The sequence below is a fragment of the Cyprinodon tularosa genome, unplaced genomic scaffold (assembly GCF_016077235.1).
Source record: "Cyprinodon tularosa strain WSP-4 unplaced genomic scaffold, ASM1607723v1 ctg270, whole genome shotgun sequence".
NCBI lineage: Eukaryota > Metazoa > Chordata > Actinopteri > Cyprinodontiformes > Cyprinodontidae > Cyprinodon > Cyprinodon tularosa.
In genome coordinates this window covers 74,128-98,957 of record NW_024038975.1, presented here as the reverse complement: position 1 = coordinate 98,957, position 24,830 = coordinate 74,128, and the positions used below count along the sequence as shown (strand labels likewise).

The window sequence follows — 24,830 nt, the reverse complement described above, 5'->3', positions numbered from 1 at the left end:
CCAATCAGAAAGAGCGCTACGATGTCATAGGCCAGGCCCCTGATATGTATCCATCTGAAGCCAACCTTCACTGTTATCTACGGTAGTCATTTGTTATCGTTCGATAAGGATTGTATTTAGGAGCGTTTTATTCACATACTTTTTTATTCCGTAAACCTTACAATCATAAAATTGGTACACTTAGTGTGACTAAACTAAAGTTTATTTTATTAGTGAATTGAAAACTATCCTTAATCTCAGATAAACTTTTATTCCTAACAATCTAAACTAAAGATTAAGAGCACAAAATTGTCTGGATACTTTAGATGCGAACAGTAGATCCCTTTGTAGAAACTCCTATTGGGATATGTTTGAAAATAAATAAAAGAGAGATTTGCAAATTTCCAAACATGCCAAGAATCTATTAAAGAACAAAAATCACTCCAGTTCTGTCTAAAAAGTTTATTAAAACATATCTTATACATCACTTCATCAATTACAAAAGAAATGATTAGGTAAGATCACATTTATACAGTATTTTAGAGTTTTTTTTCTTCTGCTTTCTACTGCAGCTGTGGAGTTTTGCATTTGCACTGAACATTGAATTGCAACAGGCAGGGTTTCTAGAGATGCAACAGGCACGATTTTGGGAATTACAGTGAGACAGGAGGAACATGACACCTATGATGGATGGGAAGCAACAGTTCCTGGAGTTGGAGAAACTGAACTTCTGTGTCTTGTTGCGTTGACACAAACTATCAGTGCTGATGAGGCTGTGACAGAGTGAAAGAGCACATTGGAAACTAAACATTTTGTCAATTAACATTAAAGATAGAAAAAAAATAAATGTCGACATAGTCTGAAGTAAGGAATGTCAAACAGCTCCCTTTGTTTGCAGCGTCACGTCAGGTCCTCCATGCTTAGCAGGAGGTAGAAGCTCCTTCAATTTAAAGCTGTGGGTGTAACAGCTGGAGTGGAGTTTGTCAAACTGCTGTCTACATGACAGGAGAGTCACAGCATCTAAATGGGGAGATTTTGTCACTGCAATCACCAGTGGCGGTTTGAGAACAAATTTACCAGGGAGGCCATGGTGGGCCATTTTTTTTTATTTTTAAATGGGGGCACAGAATAAAAGAATGGAACCAAAAAAAGTGAGATGTTCTTTGGTTCACTTAATATATCAAGCAAACCAGCCATTTGCAAGTCTGGAAACTTCATATCTAGAAGACAAAACTAGTGATCTTATAGGGATTATCGAAGCTAAAAAGGCAACTACTTAATTTTTTAAATCATAAATCAAATAAAACTAAAATAAAAAATGATTAAACTGACTTTTCCGTAGCAGTTTTTTTCCCAGAACATATAATTTATTTTTAATAAATGTTGTATTATGTAGTAGTAAAGGGGCCTTAATGGGGTCCAGGACCAGTTCTATAGACCCACTGGCCCCTGTCTAGAACTGCCAATTGGAATCAGGTCTGATGTGAAGGCGCTGTTATAGTCATACATGCATGTTTAAAAATTTGTGAAAACTATAGATTTAAATCATTCTTAAGATAATGTCTTTCACCACAGAAATATGCACACACAGACAATACATAAAAGATTCACATAACCAGCTAATTTAAATGGAAATGAACATGGTTTTCTTTATATAGCAGTAATTACACACAATGGAAGTGCAGTTCAAATATGCACATATTACACACACTGCCTGTAAAGCAGTTTACTTCAGTTCGTTAAACAGCTGCAGCTTCAAACGCCTTCATTTCACCGATGTGGAAACAGTGAGGAAAAAATAAGAAATGTTTCAGATGACTACGCTGGTACTGCTATGGGAGCCTCTATCCTAAGAGAGAAAAAGGTGAAAAAGCAGAGATTAGAGTCTAAAACAGAACTACTATGATCGCCACATGGAAAAAGCCACACAGAAAAAAAAACAAAGAAGAAGAAATCAAAGCTATGACTGCAGAAATTTACAGCATTAGCTTTGCACATATGTGTTGTACCCACCTGCTGCCACTTGGGGGCAGTGTGAGAGATCTGTGGAATAGTCACAATGAAGCTTGCACATGTATGCTTTGCTAACTTTCTTTTATCACAGCTGTACAAAGAAAGGCGAAAACGTTTATAAACCATCAACTGGATTGTGGCGGTGTTGCAGCTTTTCTGTCATTTTACTAAAGCGTAATCAAGAGTAAAGCAGCCTTTGCCATTCCTAGAAATAGTATAGTTAGAAGTCTGACTATTTAGCTCTGTAGTCTGCAGAGGCCATTTATAAAGGCCAAGTTTTCAGACATTTGCAGAAAAAATTTCACAAGATGTGGCAACGCTACATTTAGGTACACACATTTCTGGTTCAACATTCATAGGTTTATGAATGTTGGTCAATATTTTTATGTCCCGACATCTTTGATACTCCTACTTGAGAGAAAAGAAGTGCTCATCAGCTCATACTGAATCTGCAGGGTTTCAGGTAATCTGTATATTTGGAGTATATTAAACGACTGAAGGGGAATTTTATTAACGCTCCACTAAACTGAGTGTTAAACTGATCTAAATGTTGACACTGTTGGCTTTCCGGGAAAACCCGTCCTGCCTTTCAAAGCCACAGCTCTCACATGGAGACTACAAACTAAAGGCAGATCAGAAAATACAGCTCACAGGGGTTATGTTTTAACACACTGCTGGTTCATTGTATGTATCAGCAGTAGGTGAGGATCTTACAGAAAGACGGTCGTAGTTCCTGCGACCAGGCTGGACCTCACTGGAGTAGTAGCTGGGAGGTTTTTCTGGCCAATCCTTCACTTTGCGTCCTTTCCTCCTGGTGCTGACCTCCTCATCAGAGCTCCAGGACCTTGTGCGGTGCCGAGGAGGGGAGTAGCTCCTCTCTCTCCTTGCTGATCTGCTATGCAGCTCCTCCATTAGGTCGTCACGGCTTCGGGTGCGTGGCCTGGACCCTCGCCCTCTCCTCTCGTTCCTCGACCCCCCATGCGTTGCTCTTCCTCCCTGGTTATCCCAGTCTGAATCGTCACTGTATTCACGCAGTATCCCCCTTCTTGGAGGAGGGTCGTCCCTGCTTCTGTACCTATGTCTGTCTCGCTGTTGGCCCCCTCCTGAGCGGTTGGTGCTGCCACTAGACTGACTGGACATTCTTGGATACCCCCTGGCCCCATTTCCTCCAGCTGTGTCCCTGCGGGAGGAAAAGCTGGGGACTCGCTGGATGATTGGAGGCAGAGTGATCACCCTTCTCTCCATCCCCCTCACCCCCATCTCGTCCAGAGCTGATAACATGCTGGGCGGGCCAGGGGCGTAGGGCACCGCTGGAGGAGAGGGTTGAGGCTGCAGACGGGGCTGCGAAGGCGTCATGTTTCGAACATTGTGTGGTGCCATTTGAGGAGGGCTCACATCAAGTCCTCTCACCTGGTTCTCCAGATAGTCCAACATTGGGTTGGCTCCTTGAACGCTACTTCGAAGGCTGCTGTTCGCCATGTATTGTGGATGTGAAGTGTGGTGCTGCTGCTGCGGGGCCATTGGTGCCAAATGCATGGGAGTCATAGAGAGGTTTTGTTTCGTTGAGTAGTCTGATATGGAAGCTGGGACTAAAGGGGAAAAAAAATACCACAGATTAAAAGTAAAGAAAAGCTGCAGTTATCAAGAACAAGATGCTGAATATACTAAAGCACAATACAAATGTGGAACAGGTTTGTGGATAGTTTTTATTAGCACAAGAACACGTTCTTGACTCTATAAGGTATGACCAAATAAACACACCCTGAGTAAAGACACCAATCTTTGAGCGGATAGATCTTTTCATGCCTTTCTTTGATGGATATTTACCAGAATAGAGCAAGGGAACACCCTGGGAGGAGGCATTGCTGATGTTTGTGTAAATAGGCTGACCGTTCATCCAGGGACCCATGGCTTTCTGAGCTTCTTTCAGCATCCGGTGCTGCATTACCGCTGCAATCAGAGCACAAACCAGAAATATTTCACTGTTTGAAAATAACAGGAATCAGACTCTGGATCAAGCCAGTCAGTGAATAGCATATTCTAGCTGTAAATAAAATGCAAATTAAAGCCTGGTGGATAAAAAAAAGTATAAAAAAAGACAGACAACTGGGGAACTTAAATTAAAAAAAGAAAATCTACAGCAACTGTTCATTCGTAGCTTATAAAGAAAATGCATTATTCTGAACTTGAAAACCCCGATACACTACGCTGTCATTTTTAAAAATCAAAGTAAAAGCTGATCTATTCAGTTTCTCTTTAATTCAGCCCTTGTCTATCGGCGTTTGTCTACACAGAGTCGCATGGGTTGGAGTTTACAGGTGGTGGCAGTCTAAACAGGTCAGTCACAGAGTACAAGGTAACAGCAAAATCAACCATGGACACCTACACACACTGCTACACTCCACAGGGCAATTTCCAGTCATCAACAAACAGAACATCCACACTTTGGCATGTGAGAGGAGGCTGGAGTACCTGGTGGGATGCCCAGAAAAATGCCAATGACTAACTTTATTACTATTCTTTTTTTTATTATTTAACTTTAGTTATTAATGTTTATTAGTACATTAAAAATAACTTGTGATGATTGTAGATTTCATAAGTAATACTTGACATTTATTATTATTTCTGTGTTTATTATAGATCATTTGCTTTTTTAAAGTTGTTTTTATATTTATCCAACTAATTTCCTCAGACTATAGTGTTTTCCTGAATCCTGATTCCACAATTGGCCGATTTAGTTATTTTTAATAACTTGAAGGTTTTTTATTTAATACATTTTGCAGTATAACATTTCCATGGCTTTTCTCTTTTTAATATGTATAAAGCACAAAGTTATGCATCTTTAACCTAAAGAAATCTGACATTATGTACAGTTAGGGATATTTTTGTCATTATTATTCTGCTATTTCATCTTGTTTTACTTCACTGACAGCTTTCTGATTATATTTCATTTTAACCAGGATGCCTAAACATTTATCACGTTACATAATATTTAAACTGCAATTTGATATTTTTGATGTAGCTTTTAAAATATTAGGATATTGAACTTAACACTTTTACAAGTTGAAATCTATTTTCTGTAAATACCCCCCTATACCCCTGTCAGCTCGGGGGGTGGGAGCAAATTTTTTTTCAACCAAGATAGATCAGCTCATTTTGAATTATAAAAACAAGAAACAGAATAAATTTGGACTAGATCATGTTATGCTAAAACAAACCCCCAAAAAGCACCTGCAATCTGCTTTAAGCTGTCCATACACCGATTTTTAAGATAAACTTTAAAGCAAAAAATCTGAAGTTGACAGAATTGTGTTTTGTTTTCTAAATTACTTAAAATATATCTCGGGTTTCTGACAGTGACAATTGATGAATTTAACAAAATCTCAAGTTTTGAGTGAGTACCTCAAGGATAAAGGGAATCTAGATGCAAGTCAATGTGTACAGCCTCTGTATACATTAACCCTTTTCTCCCTTTTTGTCCGTACAAATTCTGGCTTAAAACACACATGAAGCCCTCTCTAGTACCTTTTTCAGGACAACAGCAGGTCTGAGGACAACAGGGACAGCGGACATAGCAGCAGCACTTTTGTGGGCAGCACTGACAGCAGCATATGCAGAAGAGCATAATGAGCAACAATGCGCCGATGATGATGAACAGGACAGTGAGCCAGTCTGAAACAAGAAGACAGTAAAACTGACCTCAGCTTTGCTTTCACAGCCATTGTTCTCTTTAAAAGCCTCAGCAGGAAGAGACAGAGGAAACTTACGGTAAACAATGAGCCTGACTTCTCGATCCGAGTCACCCGTAGTGTCCCCAGGAGCCTCGATGCTGCAGTAGTACATGCCGTTATCCCACCACATCACCTCATTTATCACTAAATCTGCATCTGTTTAGAGAAAATTCTGTTTAAATCCCTCTGGGCTTCATCTCTACAACAAAATGCTACTCAAACAATATATAATAATAATAGAATATGTTCACTTAAATATTACATATTAGGCAAGTTACACATGCTGATAATTCCAAGGCAACAAATCCCACTGCTAGGATAAAACGTACTGTTCTGAATTGTGATTCTGCGATTTTTGTACTCTGCTCCCAGCATTGGCTGATTGATTCCCCTCTTCTGGATGACAGTGCGAACTGTTCGCTGGCTGTCTGGACAGTCATTGGCAGGATCCTGACCGAGCTGCAGAGCCGCCTGATAAGCTTCAGAAACAAAGAAAGCAATGTATCAGGTTATACTCATTTAACGCTACAGTTGAGGATAAGTAATCATTAGGATAAGTATTTTTGTACTGATAAAATATTACTTTATTGCTGTAATATGAAAAAAATAACTTAGAATACAGCTGCTAAATAAGCCAGATTCAGGTTAATAAAACTATGTACTGAGGAAAGAAGTTATCAACACTTCCTGGAAACATTGTTTGGCAAATGTGTCATAACAAGGGTTGTAACAGCACAGTTATTTCCCAAAATAAAAACCCAGCACAGAAACACTGTTGTTTTATACCTGAATACATGCAGAAAGTTTACGTTACACAATCTTTGAAAGAGACAACAAAACAAACCAACGGAAAGTCCCCACTGCCCCCCATCTCTGCCGTTTGGAAATTAAGGTTTCTGCTGCAGCTAAATGAAGGGAAATCTAAAACCACTAAAGTGGTTTTATTTATTTATTTATTTATTTTTTAATATGTCTGCACAGTTTTATCTGATTTCATTTTTATCTCATGATTGAGGTAACCATAAGATGCAAAAAAAATGTGATTTAAAATCTAAGTACTTGCAGAAATCATGACCTCCCTGACTTCCAGGACATTTAAACCAAGCATTACAAGTTAAGGGCCAAGAAAGTTTGCTTTACAAAAGCTGCCTGGGGGCCAAAAACTCAAAGGCTGAAGAAGTGTTTACCCACAAGTCATTGATCTGCTTCATTCTGAGTCCTAAGCTGGGTATATTCTGCACGTTCACCATTTAATCAGTTTTACTTATTCCGTTCTAGGATGTGGCTTCTTATTGCACCATATTTGCAAAACTATACCCCCGTGTAAATTCCACATCAACAGAATTTATAAAACTGTTCATATGAATAAAAATTAGCAGTAGATCCTTATTAAATTTCAAAATTGTTTTGATTTTTTTTTCTTTCCTGAGGGGCACATGATTTTGTACCCCGCCAGCAAGATGAATTGTCCCAAGATTTTTGAATTTACAAAATCGTGAAAATACATCTTTCCAGAGGGCAACTGATGCATTAGTCTCGATACCGAAATGTTTTGAACAGGTTAATGCAGTGACATGTATGAAGTCATTGGATGTGGCAAGCTGAAGCAAAACAAACATGGCTGTGCAGATTTTAGCTGGAATATTCTCTATTCCTTTTTGAAATATGAGAAAAATTATGTGCCTTTGAGGATGGGAAACATGTTTCCGCTTTCCTCCCAGAAACTTGCAACATAGATATTGTATAGAATTCAAATTAAACAACATGCATCAACCTGGTTTAAGCCAAGTTACATATTCTAAGTCTAATTTTGGTTTTTTGTATGATATAACTGCCCCCTCCATAAAGGGGTCTCTGCTCCTCCACAACTGGCTTCAGATCTGCAAAGAACAGCAGAACGCCATCAGTATTTTCCATAATTTTATTTAGTAGAAATCACATAACCCTAATGTGCCATCAGGGTTAAATGCATCATGTAATCAAAATGCAAAACCTTGTGTTTTTTACTCAGAACTCTCTTCTGATCATCTTAACTCTCTATACCTATTTTTCTGATTAAATCATGCTGGGATTATTAAGCTACTGGCATATCTGAAACCTTATTACCTGCACCTCACCGTCTTCCTCATGGTCAAACACAATGCCCTTTAATGCCCGAAACCATGAAATAATTGACAGGAAATGTTATTATTATTTTTTTTTAATTAGTCATCATTAAACTTTCTGATAAATTAAATAAAAATGCATCAATTATATATAAGATAAAGTAGATAATTTATTTGCATCAATTTTACATTAGGCATTTCTTTATAATGCTTTGTAAATTTTCTGTTCACTACATGTTGCTTGTTTGAGTCAGGGTTTTCAAGGAAAAAAATATCACACTGATGATGCAGAGGTGTCAAAAAAAATATGCACTTGGCTTTAAGGGGTTAACAAAGCAATGCAACAACCTCTATCTTGGTAGGTATGTAAATAAACATGCTTTATATAAATGAGCCCTGTGTAATGTCTAGATCACTGATCTGTCTGCTTTTCACAACATGATTGCGCAACAATAGCATTGCCTGTGGAGCCAGGTTGAATGCAGACTTGGACATCTGGTTTGTCTTGTTTTTGGCGATCACTTCAACAAATATCGTCCCGTACATTGTTGTTTAACAATCTGGTTAATATAACTCATCAGGGTCCATTTCCTGCTGTAGCAGATTGTATAATGTTGGATTTTAGGGTTAAATTATCAATGTTCTTCAAGAAAAGCGAGAAGTTTCCATTAATGTTTTTTTTTATCTCTTTAAAAACATATATATATATATTTTTCCAGTCCTTCTCTCCAGACATTTAACAGGTTCCACCTCCCTGTTGCACTTGGTGCCTTTCAGTCCTGTGCAATAACTGTGAGGAGCTACGAAGCCAGAATGGATTTGGTACCCAAAATCTAATATTTGCTCTTCTTTTTGCCCATTTTACAGCAAACAGTATGCTGATCATACCGAGGCTCATCAGTATCTCTGCATCTGTTAAACACTATAATAATAATATAGAATCATAAAGGTCCTTAGCTGCTGCTCGTTCTTTTTCTCCTCCTCATCACAAAAAAAACAATAACAGAGCTTGACAGCATGAAAGACTGATGAGAGCAAGATGCGAGTCTACAAACTTATGCTCAATTTGGAGGTGTGTGCACTTCTCTCCAGATAGGAGCCCTATTCCAAAGTGCAGCTCCAAGAGCTTATATGAGCAATGGGCCGGATGAAGTCAGAACAGAAGTGGTCTGTATCATTGAGATGATGGATTGCTTTTATGGGTTATACATAGCAGCTGTGCTTCTGTAAGAGTGATAATTAGTTGGCATGTTACCTTACTACAAGTAGTTCTGGTCAATTTTCTTTTTAATTCCTCTGATAAGTAAGCCATACCAGCATCTAGAGGCCACACATCTCTGATAAACTAACACTGCAGCAGTCAGGATCCTCTAGGGAGGAGCTTAGGCAAGACCCTGTAATCTTTTTATGTGTGGCAGTATGCCCTGCGGGCTTTGAATGCACCACACAAGTGCTGACCCAATTGGTTGTGGCGCTGTCTGTATATAAAGGGCCCTCCCTCACCTGGTCATCATGTTGTCCTTCCGGCTCAGACCTCGGTGTTTGCTGGCGCAGCACACCAGCTGCATACAGATGCGCGCTCGAATGATGCGCTTTAAACTAAGCACTAATCAAGCCTTCTTGTGGTAAGAGTTATTTTAGTTTAATTCTGTTAGCCTAGCCTTAGCTCAGCTTTACTGATATATATATATATGCAGGTGTCCCATACAAGCTGCCTGATTCTTCTCCTTGCCAGAGGCACTACATAGAGCTCAGTGGTAAGTGAAAAGCTCATTCTTCACATGCTTCTAGATTCTATATTTTTTTGACATGCATGTTTAATTAGACGCTGCCGTTTGTCCTTGGCTGGCTGTTTTGTCTGCTGTTTCCGGCCGGCAGTCCGCCTGTAGGCGTCCGTCGCCGGCTACCTGTTACTTTGGCTGTCGGCTCAATGCCCGCCGTCCTGGTCAGCGGGAAGCTGCTTCCTGTCTCTCGTCCAGTGTGACTGGTTCGGGCCGGTCTGTGACTGGCGTGTACCGATTCTGCTGGTGAATCTTTCTGCAGTGTCTGCTGCGGCGTGGGGGTTCATCCCCAAACTGACTTTATTGAAACTACTGCTGCTTGATTTTTTTGTGCACTGAACTGTTTTAATATGAAATGTGTGATTTGAATGTCTTTTTATTTTGACAGAAACGGCCAGCTCCTGGTGTTGGTGGTGGACTTTCCGGGTGGTGGTACTCCTTTCGGTTTGGTGCACGATTTTCTTTTTGTTTTTTTTTGCTGTGTTCTTTTGTAGGTCACTACCCTGATTTACACTGCCATCCTGGAGTTGAGCTGTGACTGTTATTTTAATGTGTGAGTGGTTTTAAATTGCTTTGTTCCAATAACTGTAATAAAATCATTGAATCTGGTGAGATTGTCTCAAGCCTCATCTTTAGCGGGCATGTGTGCCTTCAAGGTAACTTTCAAGGGAAATTATTGCAACCTTACATTAAATTTGCAGTTTTAAAGTGCAGTTACCAATTTGGATCACTCGGTACCACTACATATGAAGGTTTCCGAGAACTCTCAAGACAACCTGGTTACTATCATGTTCCATCATGAATATGTTGGGGAGACCAAGGTGTTCTTAATGCTTCCCAGGTGTTTGCGGACACAAAAAAAGCAGTACTAAAGAACTTTATGTGTTGGTCGATTTTGGCTCCGCCTAGTGGATGAAAGCTGTATTGTTTGCCTGAAGGAAGACAACATTTTCCATGAGGATCAGCGTGGTAAAGACCATATCGTGGTAAAATCCAGATCTCCTGGAAAACTGCAGTTGGATAAAACCACATTTCTGTTTCCAGTAGCCGTGTGAAAGATAAATAGTGATGAGGTAATAAATCTAATTGTGATGACACATTGTTGTATGACGATGTCTAGTTTTGTCGCCCCCGGCCACCTCACCCGACTCGTCAGAGACTGATGTGCCGACCAGTTTAGAGCCTTGAAATAAACATAACATAACGTCAACCCTGCACAATTTGCACAAATATACAGTCTCTCTGGGAAACTTTGTCGCATCACTTCCGTCGTTTTAACAAATGGGGAAAGTGACGCATGCCATCGGCACATTTTTAGGTGTTTTGTGTTGCATGGTTACTTCCACCCTATTCAAAGTAGCTTAGTGTTGTTGAATGCGATGCAGACCCTCTCCGGCTATGATAGAGGTCATTCGACAAGTTGTTGGTTGACGTATAATCAGAAATGTAATGAAAATATTCTATGAAGGTTGCTTAGTTTTGGTTAAAAGATGGGAGTGGGGTCTTAATCTGCACTGAAGGGGGGGGGCCTTCTTCAGTGGACACATGTCTCCCCCCTCTCTAGTAACCCCTTCCCTGTCAGCCCACAATACAAAAAACCCCAAAACAAAACAAACACGAGCACTGGTGCCGTAAAAAACTTGAAATATTTCAAGAAGGGTGTGCCAAACAACACTGAACTCATTTAGGGTGGATAGATAATGGATTTAGAGCTGACCTACTCACATGTATTTTTAGTAATTTGAGTGAAGAATTTGGTGGATATCTAATTGCAGTGGTAGAATACTTCCTATATCCTTTCCATTTAGAAGAAGCCTCACCTGTGGAGTAATACTCCAAGACCGGATCTTTACAAAAGGACTTGAACTTCCATGAGACGAGGACCTCCTGAGGGTTGGCTGATGTTGAGTAGTCGCAGTGGATTGTCACAGAGCCAAACAGCGTTGTTGACCTCTCAGTCTCTGGGACGACCACCTGAATGGACAGCAGCTCTGGGACAGAACGTAAAAGAACGAAATAATAAACACATTCTTTGACTGGAACCAGCATAACTGTGGTTAAACGCTGGAATCCAACCAGACCAGTTAACTGTTTACAGCACCTAGACTAATGTCATCACCACTAATAACAGTAGTCAGTAATGAGCAGTAAACTGTACTCTTGATGACAGGTATATGCTGCTGATAAATCAAACTATGAGTTAAGATAACAGAAAAAAAAAACATGAAGGAGTGCTGGTGCCCATCTCCAGCTGTCTACGGCGAGATGGACTGGTGTAAACAGGATAAGGCCGTATCTGTGGGCAGCTTTGTCCTGGTGACCTGGACAGGTAGCCAGTCCATCGCAGGGCAACACAGAGACAAACAGAACAAACAACCATTCACGAAAACACACACCTAAGGAGAATCTAGAGAAACCAATTAACGTAACATTCATGTTGTTGGACTGTGGGACGAGGCCGGAGAGAACCCACGCATGCTCAGGGAGAACATGCAAACTCCATGCAGAAAGACCCCGGGCCGGGAATCGAACCCAGAACCTTCTTGCTGCAAGGCAGCAGTGCTACCCACTGCATCAGGAGCGGGTACAGGGTTGTGCATTTGCATTTTATTTGAGAAAAAAAAGTCCTGTCACCTCCAGATATTTAGAGAAAATGTATTGCTTAAACAGTAGGTAAAGTCATTCCTAAAATGATATAAAGATTTTCATTATTTGTTTTCTCTGCTAGCATCTTCTTTCACTGCAGGCCATCATATTATGCTTATGACATAATATCTGTTTATATATAATAAAACCAATGTTACCTAGAATTTTTTTAGTGATTATAAAACTGTCAGTTCATTTTTTTTATCCTTACATTTTAAGCCATATTAGTAGCTTTTTAAATTCTGTCTAGGTGTTTCAATTTATCATTTTTGTATTAGAAAAAAAAAGGTAAGTAAAAATAAATATATAAATATATACAGGAATGAACTAATGTCCAAAATAAATACAACTTCTTGTGAATTTAAATTCAGTAACTACAAAATATGCAATATTACACAAATATGGCTATGGAAGTATTCAAAACACCATGCACAATTATTATTAGACTAATAAAAGGCTTAAAATTATCATATAAATTCTTATTTTGCTTCATCTGTTCAAATTAGTTTTACAGAAAAACTATAAACTGCCCCTTAAAAAAATGTTGGTGTGACACATTTGATTAGTTATAAGAGATCAATAAGCTCTTTTTAAAATCCTCTATAACAGATGTTGCTAAACATTTCAGCCTCTGACCCAAAAATAAAAAGTCAACAGACTGCGACTCCCTAAAAATACGTAATCACTCCATTACTTCCCCCTATTTTAAATATAATGTTATTTACATATATAACCAAATGTATATTTTTAAACCTCTAATTTGCAATTTTAAATGTTTTAATGTTTAATTATTTAATTGTGCATTTTAGAAATTGATTGATAAATGTCATGATTTTAATAAATTAATAAACTAATGTTACATTTACTTATTTCATGGTACTTTTATAAAACATTTTGACCCTCCATATACCTTGTACGACGGAGTATTAGGGGCAGGCTAGAGATTTTTTTTATTTCGGGAATAAAGTCTTAATATTATGAGCATGAAGTCATAAAATTACGAGAATAAAATCATAACGAGTATAGTCTTAAAATTATGAGAATAAAGTCGCAACGAGAATAGTCATAAAATTACGGGAATAAAATCGCAATGAGAATAGTCGTAAAATTACGAGAATAAAATCGTAACGAGAATAGTCGTAAAATTACGAGAATAAAATCGTAACGAGAATACAGGTGCTGGTCATAAAATTAGAATATCATGAAAAAGTAGATTGATTTCAGTAATTCCATTTAAAAAGTGAAACTTGTATATTATATTCATACATTACATACAAACTCATATATTTCAGATGTTTATTTTGTTTAATTTTGATGATTACAAATGACAACAAATGAAAATCTCAAATTCATCATATCAGAAAATTAGAATATTACTGAACACCAATAAAAACAAAAGATTTATAGAAATGTTGGCCAACTGAAAAGTATGAACATGAAAAGTATGAGCATGTACAGCACTCAGTATTTAGTTGGGCCTCCTTTGGCCTGTATTACTGCAGCAATGCGGCGTGGCATGGAGTCGATCAGTCTGTGGCACTGCTCAGGTGTTATGATAGCCCAGGTTGCTCTAATAGTGGCTTTTAGCTCTTCTGAATTGTTGGGTCTGGTGTATTGCATCTTCTTTTTCACAATACCCCATAGATTTTCTATGGGGTTAAGGTCAGGAGAGTTTGCTGGCCAATTAAGAACAGGGATACCATGGTCCTTCAACCAGGTACTGGTAGCTTTGGCACTGTGTGCAGGTGCCAAGTCCTGTTGGAAAATGAAATCTGCATCTCCAAAAAGTTGGTCAGCTGCAGGAAGCATGAAGTGCTCTAAAACTTCCTGGTATGTGGCTGCGTTGACCCTGGACCTCAGAAAACACAATGGACCAACACCAGCAGATGACATGGCACCCCAAACCATCACTGACTGTGGAAACTTTACACTGGACTTCAAGCAACGTGGATGAAGTGCCTCTCTTCTTTTCCTCCAGACTCTGGGACCTTGATTTCCAAAGGAAATGCAAAATTTACTTTCATCAGAGAACATGACTTTGGACCACTCACCAGCAGTCCAGTCCTGTTTCTCTTTAGCCCAGGCAAGACGCTTCTGACGCTGTCTGTGGTTCAAGAGTGGCTTGACACAAGGAATGCGACAGCAGAAACCCATGTCTTTCATACGTCTGTGTGTGGTGGTTCTTGAAGCACTCACTCCAGCTGCAGTCCACTCTTTGTGAATCTCCCCCACATTTTTGAATGGGTTTTGTTTCACAATCCTCTCCAGGGTGCGGTTATCTCTCTTGCTTGTACACTTTTTTCGACCACATCTTTTCCTTCCCTTCGCCTCTCTATTAATGTGCTTGGACACTGAGCTCTGTGAACAGCCAGCCTCTTTAGCGATGACCTTTTGTGTCTTGCCCTCCTTGTGCAAGGTGTCGATGGTCGTCTTTTGGACAACTGTCAAGTCAGCAGTCTTCCCCATGATTGTGTAGCCAATAGAACTAGACTGAAAGACCATTTAAAGGCTTTTGCAGGTGGTTTGAGTTAATTAGCTGATTAGAGTGTGGCACCAGGGGCCATCAATTTTGAACCTTTTCACAATATTCTAATTTTCTGATATGATGAATTTGAGATTTTCATTTGTTGTCATTTGTAATCATCAAAATTAAACAAAATAAACATCTGAAATATATGAGTTTGTATGTAATGTATGAATATAATATACAAGTTTCACTTTTTAAATGGAATTACTGAAATCAATCTACTTTTTCATGATATTCTAATTTTATGACCAGCACCTGTAGTCATAAAATTACGAGAATAAAATCGTAACGAGAATAATCATAAATTTACGAGAGTAAAATCACAACGAGAATAGTCTTAAAATTAAGAGTAAAATCGCAACAAAATAAGTTATAAAATTACGAGAATGAAATAACAAGAATAGTCATAAAATTACGAGAATAAAATCGTAACGAATGTAAATGCTATTGTTTTGCTTGTACAATAATTCTGAAATCCAGAAGGTGGCACTGTTGCACCTCAAATAAGTTTGTACTTATCGGTGCTGTTGCACCTTATATAAGTTTGTATTTATTTTTTATTCTATATGGTTCAATATTTGTGTAATATACCTTATAATCATTGTTTGTTTTGAATGTTAATGACAGTATTTTATTTTATTAAGATTAAGATGGATGCACGTATTTTGAAAAATGACATTTATGTTTCCTGTCAACATTGTAAGCTAACGGCACCACACTTGTGTTTCGGAGTGGACTGTACGAGCTCACAAAGACTAAGAACTGCATTTGCTAGTTAAAACAGAAGAATAAACCCAGCCTTAGTCACAAGCAGGCCAAAGTGGTATGTTTGTTTGCTACATTTATTGTATGTTAAGTTATGTTGTGAGGCTAATTATTTCTGTTGTATTTTTTTCTGCTTATTTTGTCAGTTCTACGGTGTTTAAGAGCATTAAACATCAGTAAAAGGAACTCTTGTCTTCGCGTTGTAACTGAGGCCGGCATAGTAGAACACTGCACTGCCCCGCTGAAGACGAAGGGACCAAAGCTGCTGACGAGGTGACGTGTGAATGTTTGGAGAAGGACTGCATCGTGTGGATGGACGTGACGCATTGAACAAGTACCGAAGCAAGTTGGCAAGTGAACGCTAAGCAAGCAAGCACTCAAGCTGGTGTCTGAGAAGTAGTATAAGCACATGTGAACGGTTTCTAAAGCCTCAATAGCGTTCATGACCTCAACACAATAAAGCAGTAACCGGACATCACAGCACGTTTACCTATCGGAAGTTAAGACTGCAAGCAAATACCAGCAAATGTATAGTTATCAAAGGCACACCAAGTATTAAAGTGAAGTACTTTAATTAAATTTTTTATTATTGCAAAAATATTTGGAGTATTGCAATTTTCTAAAAGTATTACTCTTAAGTTTATTTGTTATAAGTGAACCCCTTTTTGTATATTTTGGTTCTTTTTACAAGTATTGGGCAATATTTCCTTCTAATACTTGCACACATAGTTATATATATATATATATATAAAAAAAAAAAAAAGAAGAATAAAAAAAATAAAATTAAAATAAAAAAAAGGTTTTAGTATCTATACACGACTATAAGCTAAATTGATAATACAGGCATCACATATTTAACATGTCAGATAAAGCTCAAATAACAAAACAGTCCACAAAAGAAGTCAGCTGTGCACAAGAAGACAGTAATGAAGAACAAGTCATACAAGAGCAGGGCACAGAAGAGGATGTCCAGCAACTCCAAGCAGCAAGAGATGATAGTTCACATAAAGATGTTCGCAGAAGTCAACGCACACGTACTCTAACTGAAAAGGGAAAATCGTTACAAGATGCAAAGCTAAAGGATAAAAAAAAAGACTTTGAGCGAACATATAGGAAATGGAAATATCACATAAACTGCTTTAAAAATTTTATGAAAAGTAAAGACACTGAGTTGATAGCTGAAGCTGTGACTGTCATTGATGTTCTTCAAAAGGATATAAACTATTTTTTTGAAGAAATAAGAGACGTTGAAGCCCCAGAACCTGAGTTACGGAGAAAATGTGATGTATGTTGGGCTATCACTAAAACAGCCAAGGAAAAGGCTCAGTGTCTTCTTGAAGGAAATGGTGATCCAAGTGATATTCCCTGGCCCGACTCAGAGTCAGTATTTCAGGATACATTGTCCAATACCTCATCTAGATCCTCAGGCAAGTCAAAGACTAATTCTAGACTCTCTAAAAGATCATGTCCTGATTCAATACAACAAAGGCAGCAAGCAGCAGCTGAGATGGCAGCAACAGAAGAGGTGATTAAAATACTGAAAACACAACATCAATGTGAAGAGGAAATCAGAGAGCTGGAAGTAATGGATGCGAGGAAAAGAGCACAGTTTCTAACTGAAAGCACTACAATAAAGACAAGGTTAGAAGAAAAGAGAAAGGAAGTAGAACTATTAAAAGAGCTACAAAAGCATAATGCAGCACAAGCAAGGCTAAAGGTTTATGCTGAAAGTACTCACAGTGAAAAAGACAATAAGCCTCCTGTCTCTTTAACTGCACCAAAGCAAGATAGTTCTCCCAGACAACCAGATCTTCCTGTTCACCTTGCTCAGCCATTCATTCCCTCTCAAGTTAAAGCTCAAAACCCCCCATCCTTGCACTCTCTTCCAATCCCAAGACCCCAAGCTCCTCTGCCTCGATCAGCTCCCATTGCATCTCAATTACCCTCAGTAACATCTCAGGCAGCCTCCATTGACCTTGTGCAAACACTGGCTGAAGCTATTGCTGCAAATAGAATTCCAGTACCAGAACCAGCAGTCTTCCTGGGAGATCCCCTGCAGTATAATGATTGGAAGCTGTCTTTTCAAACATTAGTAGACCGCAAAAACCTCCCAATACAAGAGAAGCTCTTTTATTTAAGAAAGTACATTGGTGGTTCAGCCAGAAGAGCTATTGAAGGTCACTTCTTAGTCGGGACAGACACAGCTTACTATACTGCCTGGGAAACACTTGAAAATAGATTTGGAGATCCCTTTGTCATAGGCAAGGCATATCGAGACAAGATTCATTCATGGCCTAAGATCACCAAAGACAGTCGAGATCTACAAGAATTTGCAGATTTTCTGAGTAGTGTCGAATCAGCCATCCCCTATGTGCAAGGATTACAAGTTTTGAACGACTGTGTTGAAAACCAAAGGATAGCTGCTAAGCTACCAGATTGGCTAAGTTCCCGCTGGAATAGGACAGTAACTGAGTACCAAGACGAGCACAGAATGTTCCCAAGTTTCAGCCATTTTGTTCAGTTCCTCAACAAAGAAGCCAGAATTGCCTGTAATCCCATCACATCCCTCCAAGCAATAAAGCCAACTGAAACAGATAACAGGCAAGCTATGAAAGACAAGTCAAGAAGAAATTACACCTTACATGCTAAAGCACTCGTCACAAATTCCAATGAGAAGACAAACTTCACATGCATCTTCTGTAAGAAATCTGGCCACTCACTCCACAAATGTAGAAGGATGATGGAAAAGCCAGTTGAAGAAAGAGTAAAGTTTGTGCAAGCTGAGAAGTTGTGTTTCGGCTGCCTTAAGACTGGACATAACTCTAAAAGCTGTACTTCAAGAAGCGTATGTGACAAGTGTCAAAAGTCTCACCCTACATGTTTGCATCAAGATAGAGACAAAAACCAAAGACCTAAAGAAACTCAAGAAAAGTTAAAAGTGAATCAAGAAACAGAGAGAAAGCAAGATCCACAAGATATCGAGTCCAAGCAGGTAACGTCCAATAGAGTTGTACAGCATAAGTCTAAAGGTTGTACTTCTTCTGTCGTTCCAGTTTATTTATAAACTGTGGATGAACCAGACCAAGAGAAACTGGTGTATGCTTTGCTTGACACCCAAAGTGACACTACTTTTATTCTGAAAGACAAAGCCGAGATGCTGAATGTAAAGAAAGAGTCAGTTAAACTCAAGATTTCTACAATAACATCCCAAACAAAGACTGTATCCAGCCAAAAGTTAAGCAATCTACAAGTAAGAGGGATTAATTCTGAAACGAGAATCAAATTGCCACCAGTCTACACCAGAGACTACATACCTGCCAACAGATCCCATATTCCCACAAGCAAGACGGCAGAGGACTGGTCTCACCTGAAACATCTAGCGAAAGAGATGGCGCCTGAACTTGACTGTGAAGTTGCATTACTAATTGGCTATAATTGCCCACAGGCTTTACTGCCCATTGAAGTGGTTAGCGGAGAAAGAGACCAGCCTTTTGGACAGAAATCTGCTCTAGGATGGAGCATTATTGGCTATAACCACTCTGAAGGCGAGTTTGAAGACGAAATTGGTGTCAGTCATCACATAATCGTAAAACAAGTCTTGCCAGCTGTTGAAGAGTTTCACCAACTAAAGGATGAAGTCCACTTTGTAAGCAGAAACAAAGTTTCAGAAGTAATCTCTCCAGCTGAAATTATCAAAGTGCTTGAAATGGACTTTATTGAAAAGACCACTGAGGAAGATTCCTTGTCACAAGAAGACTTGAAGTTTTTGGAAAAAGTCAAGGAAGGCATAAAGCAAAAGGAAAATGGACATTTCGAAATGCCATTACCCTTTAAGGAAGAAAGGCCTAATCTTCCAAACAACAGACTTTGTGCAGAATATAGGTTAAAGTGTCTGGAGAAGCGTTTGAGAAAGGATGACAGCTACTTCAAAGACTATGTGGCATTCATGCAGGACATAATAAAGAGGGGTGATGCAGAAAGGGTGCCAGAGATGGAGATAAACAAAGAACCAGTCTGGTATATCCCTCATCATGGCATTTACCATCCTCAAAAACCAGGAAGGATCCGTGTAGTCTTTGATTGCTCAGCGAAATTCCATAATACATCTCTCAACGAACATCTTCTGAGCGGACCTGACCTCACAAATACTCTTGTTGGAGTTCTGTGTCGCTTCAGAAAAGGACAAGTGGCTTTTATGTGCGACGTGGAACGTATGTTCCACCAATTTCAAGTTGTCGCTGAAGATCGGGATTACCTCAGATTCCTATGGTGGGAGGAAGGTAATATGGACAAGCCACCATCGGTGTTTCGTATGACAGTCCATCTATTCGGAGCTGCGTCCTCACCTGGATGCGCAAATTTTGGATTTAAACATCTAGCTGTACAAGGTAAAGACAAGTTCAGTCAAGCTGCCATTAAGTTCATACAACGCAACTTCTATGTGGACGATGGCTTGGCTAGCGTTCATTCCGAAGAAGAAGCCATCAAGCTTGTACAAGAAGCTAGAGATCTGTGTAACTCTGGAAAGCTACACCTGCACAAATTCATCAGCAACAGCAAGGAAGTGCTTGCCTCTATTCCTGAAGAGGAATGTGCAGAAGGAGCTACTGATTTGGACCTGGCTTTGGGAGAGCCAAAAATCCAAAGGGCTTTAGGAGTCCAGTGGTGTGTGACATCTGACACATTTCACTTCAGAATCATGGTGAAAGAAAATCCATGCACTAGAAGAGGAGTACTATCTACAGTAGCCTCAATTTTCGATCCTCTGGGATTTCTCGCTCCTTACATTCTCGTTGGGAAGAGAATCCTTCAAAGGATGTGTCAAGACAAGTTGGACTGGGACGAACCGCTTCCAGATGACCTCAAGCCGCACTGGGAGGCCTGGCTACGAGACCTCCTCAACCTGTCCTCAATCAAAATATCACGTTGTTATGTGCCAAAATCGTTTATGGACATTCAGCAATATGAGCTACACAGTTTTTCTGATGCCAGTATTTCCGGTTACGGAGTATGCTCATACCTTAGAGCTGTAACTAAGTCTGGAGAAGTGCACTGTACCCTGGTAATGGGCAAATCAAGAGTCGCTCCAACCAAGGTGACAACTATTCCAAGACTCGAGCTTTCTGCTGCGGTTGTAGCTACAAGAACTGCTTGCTTCCTAAAGAGAGAGTTAGAGATTGAAGGTCTTCAAGAATACTTTTGGACTGACTCCAAGGTTGTTCTTGGTTACATCTACAACGATGCAAGACGATTTCATGTATTCGTGGCAAATCGCATTCAGCGAATCAGATCAAGCACTGATCCAAGTCAATGGCGTTATGTTTCTTCTGAACAAAATCCTGCCGACCATGCATCTCGCGGAGTTATGACAAAAGAACTGGTCGAATCAAACTGGTTCTCTGGACCAAGTTTCTTATGGCAGAAGGAACTTCCTAAGGAGGAGGACAAAGTCAAAGAGATCGACAATAAAGATCCAGAACTAAAAATGTCACAAGTTTACACAATCAAAACAAAGGAAGTGAAATCAATTTCAAGTCGAATGCAAAATTTCTCAGATTGGAAGAGATTGGTAAAGGCTATAGCAAGACTAAAACGCTTGGCAAAGCATATAAAGAACAAAACAAAAGTGTCCAATGAAACAACTACTCTAGAAGAGAGAAAGAATGCAGAAGAATTCATAATTCAAACCGTTCAAACTGAAGCTTTCAGTGAAGAAATCCAATCCCTAAAACACAAAGGAGAAGTTAAAACAACAAAATCAAAGCTTCATAAGTTAAGTCCTTTCATCGATAACTGCAATGTCCTGAGAGTAGGAGGGCGACTGACTGGAGCATCACTACATCCAAATGTCAAACACCCAGCTATCCTGCCAAAAAATCATCATGTGTCAAACTTACTCATCAAACATTTTCACGAAAAGATCCATCACCAAGGTCGTGGGATGACGGTCAACGAAATACGTGCTAATGGAGTGTGGATCATTGGCTGCAGCAGTAGTGTGTCATCATTAATTTACAAATGCGTCAAATGCAGAAAATTTAGGAGATGCAATCAGGAACAAAAGATGGGCAACCTACCACCAGAAAGGATGGAAGCTACGGCTCCATTTACGTACAGCGGTATGGATTGCTTCGGACCGTTCTATGTACGAGAAGGAAGGAAAGAAATAAAGAGATATGGACTCTTATTCACTTGCATGTGCTCAAGAGCTATCCATATAGAAGTCCTGGATGACCTCAGTACCGATTGTTTCATCAATGCACTCCGTTGCTTTATAGCCATTCGTGGCAACGTAAGTCAACTGCATTGCGACCAAGGCACTAATTTCATGGGTGCAAGGAATGAGTTTCAAAAGCTGATTGAATCAAGTCAAGAGAAGCTGAAAGATCTAGGCTGCAAATTTCTTCTCAACCCACCTGCTTCCAGTCACATGGGCGGCGTTTGGGAGAGGCAAATTAGGACCATAAGAAATGTCTTGAAATCCATATTGGACCAATCTGCTCAAAGGCTTGACACTTCATCTCTAAGAACCTTTCTGTATGAAGCCATGGCCATTGTGAATAGCCGACCACTAAGTGCAGAGTGTATCAACGATCCTGTAGGACCTGAACCATTGACACCGAACCACATATTGACAATGAAATCTACGGTCATTACGACACCCCCTGGAGAATTCGTTCGAGAAGACCTCTATCTGCAGAAAAGATGGAAAAGAGTTCAATATTTGGCGAACATATTCTGGACCAGGTGGAGGAAGGAATATCTGTTGAATCTGCAGCAGAGAAGAAAATGGCACAAGACTCGAAGAGACACTAAAATAAATGACATTGTATTACTACAAGATGAAGGTCTACCAAGAAACCAGTGGAAACTTGCCAAAGTGGTAGATGTTTTCCCAGGAGCTGACAAGAGAGTCAGCAAAGTTAAACTTCTCATCAGTGACACCACAATAGACAAAAAGGAACACACACGACTAAAACATTTTTAGAAAGACCAATACATAAGACAATACTTTTACTTGAAGCTGAATAATAACAAAAGAAACACGTAGTTGGTTATCTTGTATCCTTAACCCGTTGTTATTCTTCATCTGTTCTGTAGAATCACACATAGTGTGATGGTGGGAGTGTAAATGCTATTGTTTTGCTTGTACAATAATTCTGAAATCCAGAAGGTGGCACTGTTGCACCTCAAATAAGTTTGTACTTATCGGTGCTGTTGCACCTTATATAAGTTTGTATTTATTTTTTATTCTATATGGTTCAATATTTGTGTAATATACCTTATAATCATTGTTTGTTTTGAATGTTAATGACAGTATTTTATTTTATTAAGATTAAGATGGATGCACGTATTTTGAAAAATGACATTTATGTTTCCTGTCAACATTGTAAGCTAACGGCACCACACTTGTGTTTCGGAGTGGACTGTACGAGCTCACAAAGACTAAGAACTGCATTTGCTAGTTAAAACAGAAGAATAAACCCAGCCTTAGTCACAAGCAGGCCAAAGTGGTATGTTTGTTTGCTACATTTATTGTATGTTAAGTTATGTTGTGAGGCTAATTATTTCTGTTGTATTTTTTTCTGCTTATTTTGTCAGTTCTACGGTGTTTAAGAGCATTAAACATCAGTAAAAGGAACTCTTGTCTTCGCGTTGTAACTGAGGCCGGCATAACGAAAGAGTCATAAAATGCATGAATAAAATCATAACGAAAGAGTTATAAAATACATGAATAAAATCGTAATGAGAATAGTGATAAAATTACAAGAATAGTCATGGAATTACAAGAATAGTCATAAAATTACGAGAATAGTCATACAATTACACAAATGAAGTCATATTATAAGAATAAAGTTAGAAAATTACGAGAATAAAGTCGCAAACCATCGCGGCCCACCGGTGGGCCCCGCCCCCCATTTTGGGAACCCCTATGAGCTTTCTATTGCAAAGCTGACCTCAATATAAAAAAAATTAAATAAACTGGAATCAAAAGCTCTTTATAACTTAATTTTTTAAAACAAAAGTGACAATTTCAGTTACTCAAGAGATACAAGAGATAAAAGTAAAGAGTAAAAGTAAAGAGGATTAAATTATTTTGTTCACATGTTGGAGTCAGTTTTGATTGAAAAACTAGGGCGCCCACAGATACGTGGGTTGTTCTGTTTACACCTGTCGATCATTAACTTTTCGGCATTGCTGTTAGTTTCGACTATTGGTTTAGGTATTCTTTTTTTTATTTCTAAATTTCTCTCTTTTAGGTTTCAAAAAGGGATACTGCAGTAATAGTTAGGCACGGGTGGATTTTTAAGTGAGCCTCACCTGTTGGCAGGTGCAGCAGCAGAAACAACAGAAGTATCATGTTTCCCATTTCAGTGATCTGTATCCTTCCGCGGAATCTTCACTTCTTGCTCTGTAAGTAGCCGAAATCCTCCAAAAAAGACGGAATATCGACAGAAAAACGTCGCGTAAATGCTTCCAAACATAATAACCAGGCTTTCCACCTATGGCAGAATGTTAACAGGCTATTTTTATAATAGGTTTTTTTTTTTCTCCCTGCAGGAGCAGCGGTACACAACCGAACTTCCCAGTGGAAAGGCTGCTCATCCCCTCCCCCACCTAGATACAGGTGACATCACTTCCCCCGCCCACACTAACAGGTGCATTTGTAAATTTTTTATTTTTTTACAATTTATAGTGTCACATTATTGGACCTTGTTAGAGAACACAACTAACTATAACCCAACAGTTTATATATATATATATATATATAAACTGTTGGGTTTCGTTTTTCCTTCTTTAAATCTTGTTATCGTGTCTTTCTTTGTGGTGTTAATAATCCAGGTTTTAGATCAGGTTGAAGGAGTCCAGAAAGGAAAGTCTGCAGTGCTGCTGTGAGTTTCCACCATAAAAGAATGCATTCCTCACATTATTGCTAACATCCTACTCATGTCTCTTGAGGGTGGGTAAAAAAAAAGGAGAAGCAGTTTTCTGCTTCAAAGGCCACTGATTGTAAAGTTCCTTCTCAGGATGCAACATTTTTGTCAACTGATGGAGCTTTTTTATGTTGATGTTTACATGTCTTATAGAGAATATGGACCCCAATCAAGCTTTAGATTGAAGACACAATACATGCCCGCCTGAGCTAACTTGAAGTAGGGTTCATTTCTTATTCAAGTGTGCTTCAATCCGTTAAAAATGCTGCAGACGAGAAAAGCAGTGCTATTATTCCTCTTCTTGGCTCTAAATCCTTAATTCCTTCTTTATCTGTGTCAGGACAGAA

At 39.1% G+C, this 24,830-nt stretch overlaps 1 protein-coding gene across 1 annotated transcript; it reads right to left on the bottom strand.

Moving 5' to 3' along the window:
* Positions 1 to 421: 421 nt before the first annotated feature.
* Positions 422 to 24,173, bottom strand: LOC119786401 (immunoglobulin-like domain-containing receptor 1). Its single transcript, XM_038289708.1, has 8 exons — positions 23,870 to 24,173; positions 11,430 to 11,600; positions 6,053 to 6,202; positions 5,760 to 5,879; positions 5,518 to 5,664; positions 3,820 to 3,942; positions 2,707 to 3,581; positions 422 to 1,828 (listed from the first exon to the last, which is right to left on the bottom strand). Exons 1-8 carry the CDS (start codon positions 23,916 to 23,918, stop codon positions 1,790 to 1,792), a joined length of 1,674 nt encoding a protein of 557 aa, XP_038145636.1. The 5' UTR covers positions 23,919 to 24,173; the 3' UTR covers positions 422 to 1,789.
* Positions 24,174 to 24,830: the final 657 nt, after the last annotated feature.

Coding starts and splice junctions, on each gene's coding strand:
- LOC119786401 (XM_038289708.1), bottom strand. CDS start 23,918: ATGGGAAACATGATACTTCTGTTGTTTCTGCTGCTGCACCTGCCAACA. Junction 5,880..6,052: donor CAGAATCACAATTCAGAACA/GTACGTTTTATC, acceptor TTCTCTAAACAG/ATGCAGATTTAGTGATAAAT. Junction 3,582..3,819: donor TGTTCCCTTGCTCTATTCTG/GTAAATATCCAT, acceptor TTTCCCCTTTAG/TCCCAGCTTCCATATCAGAC.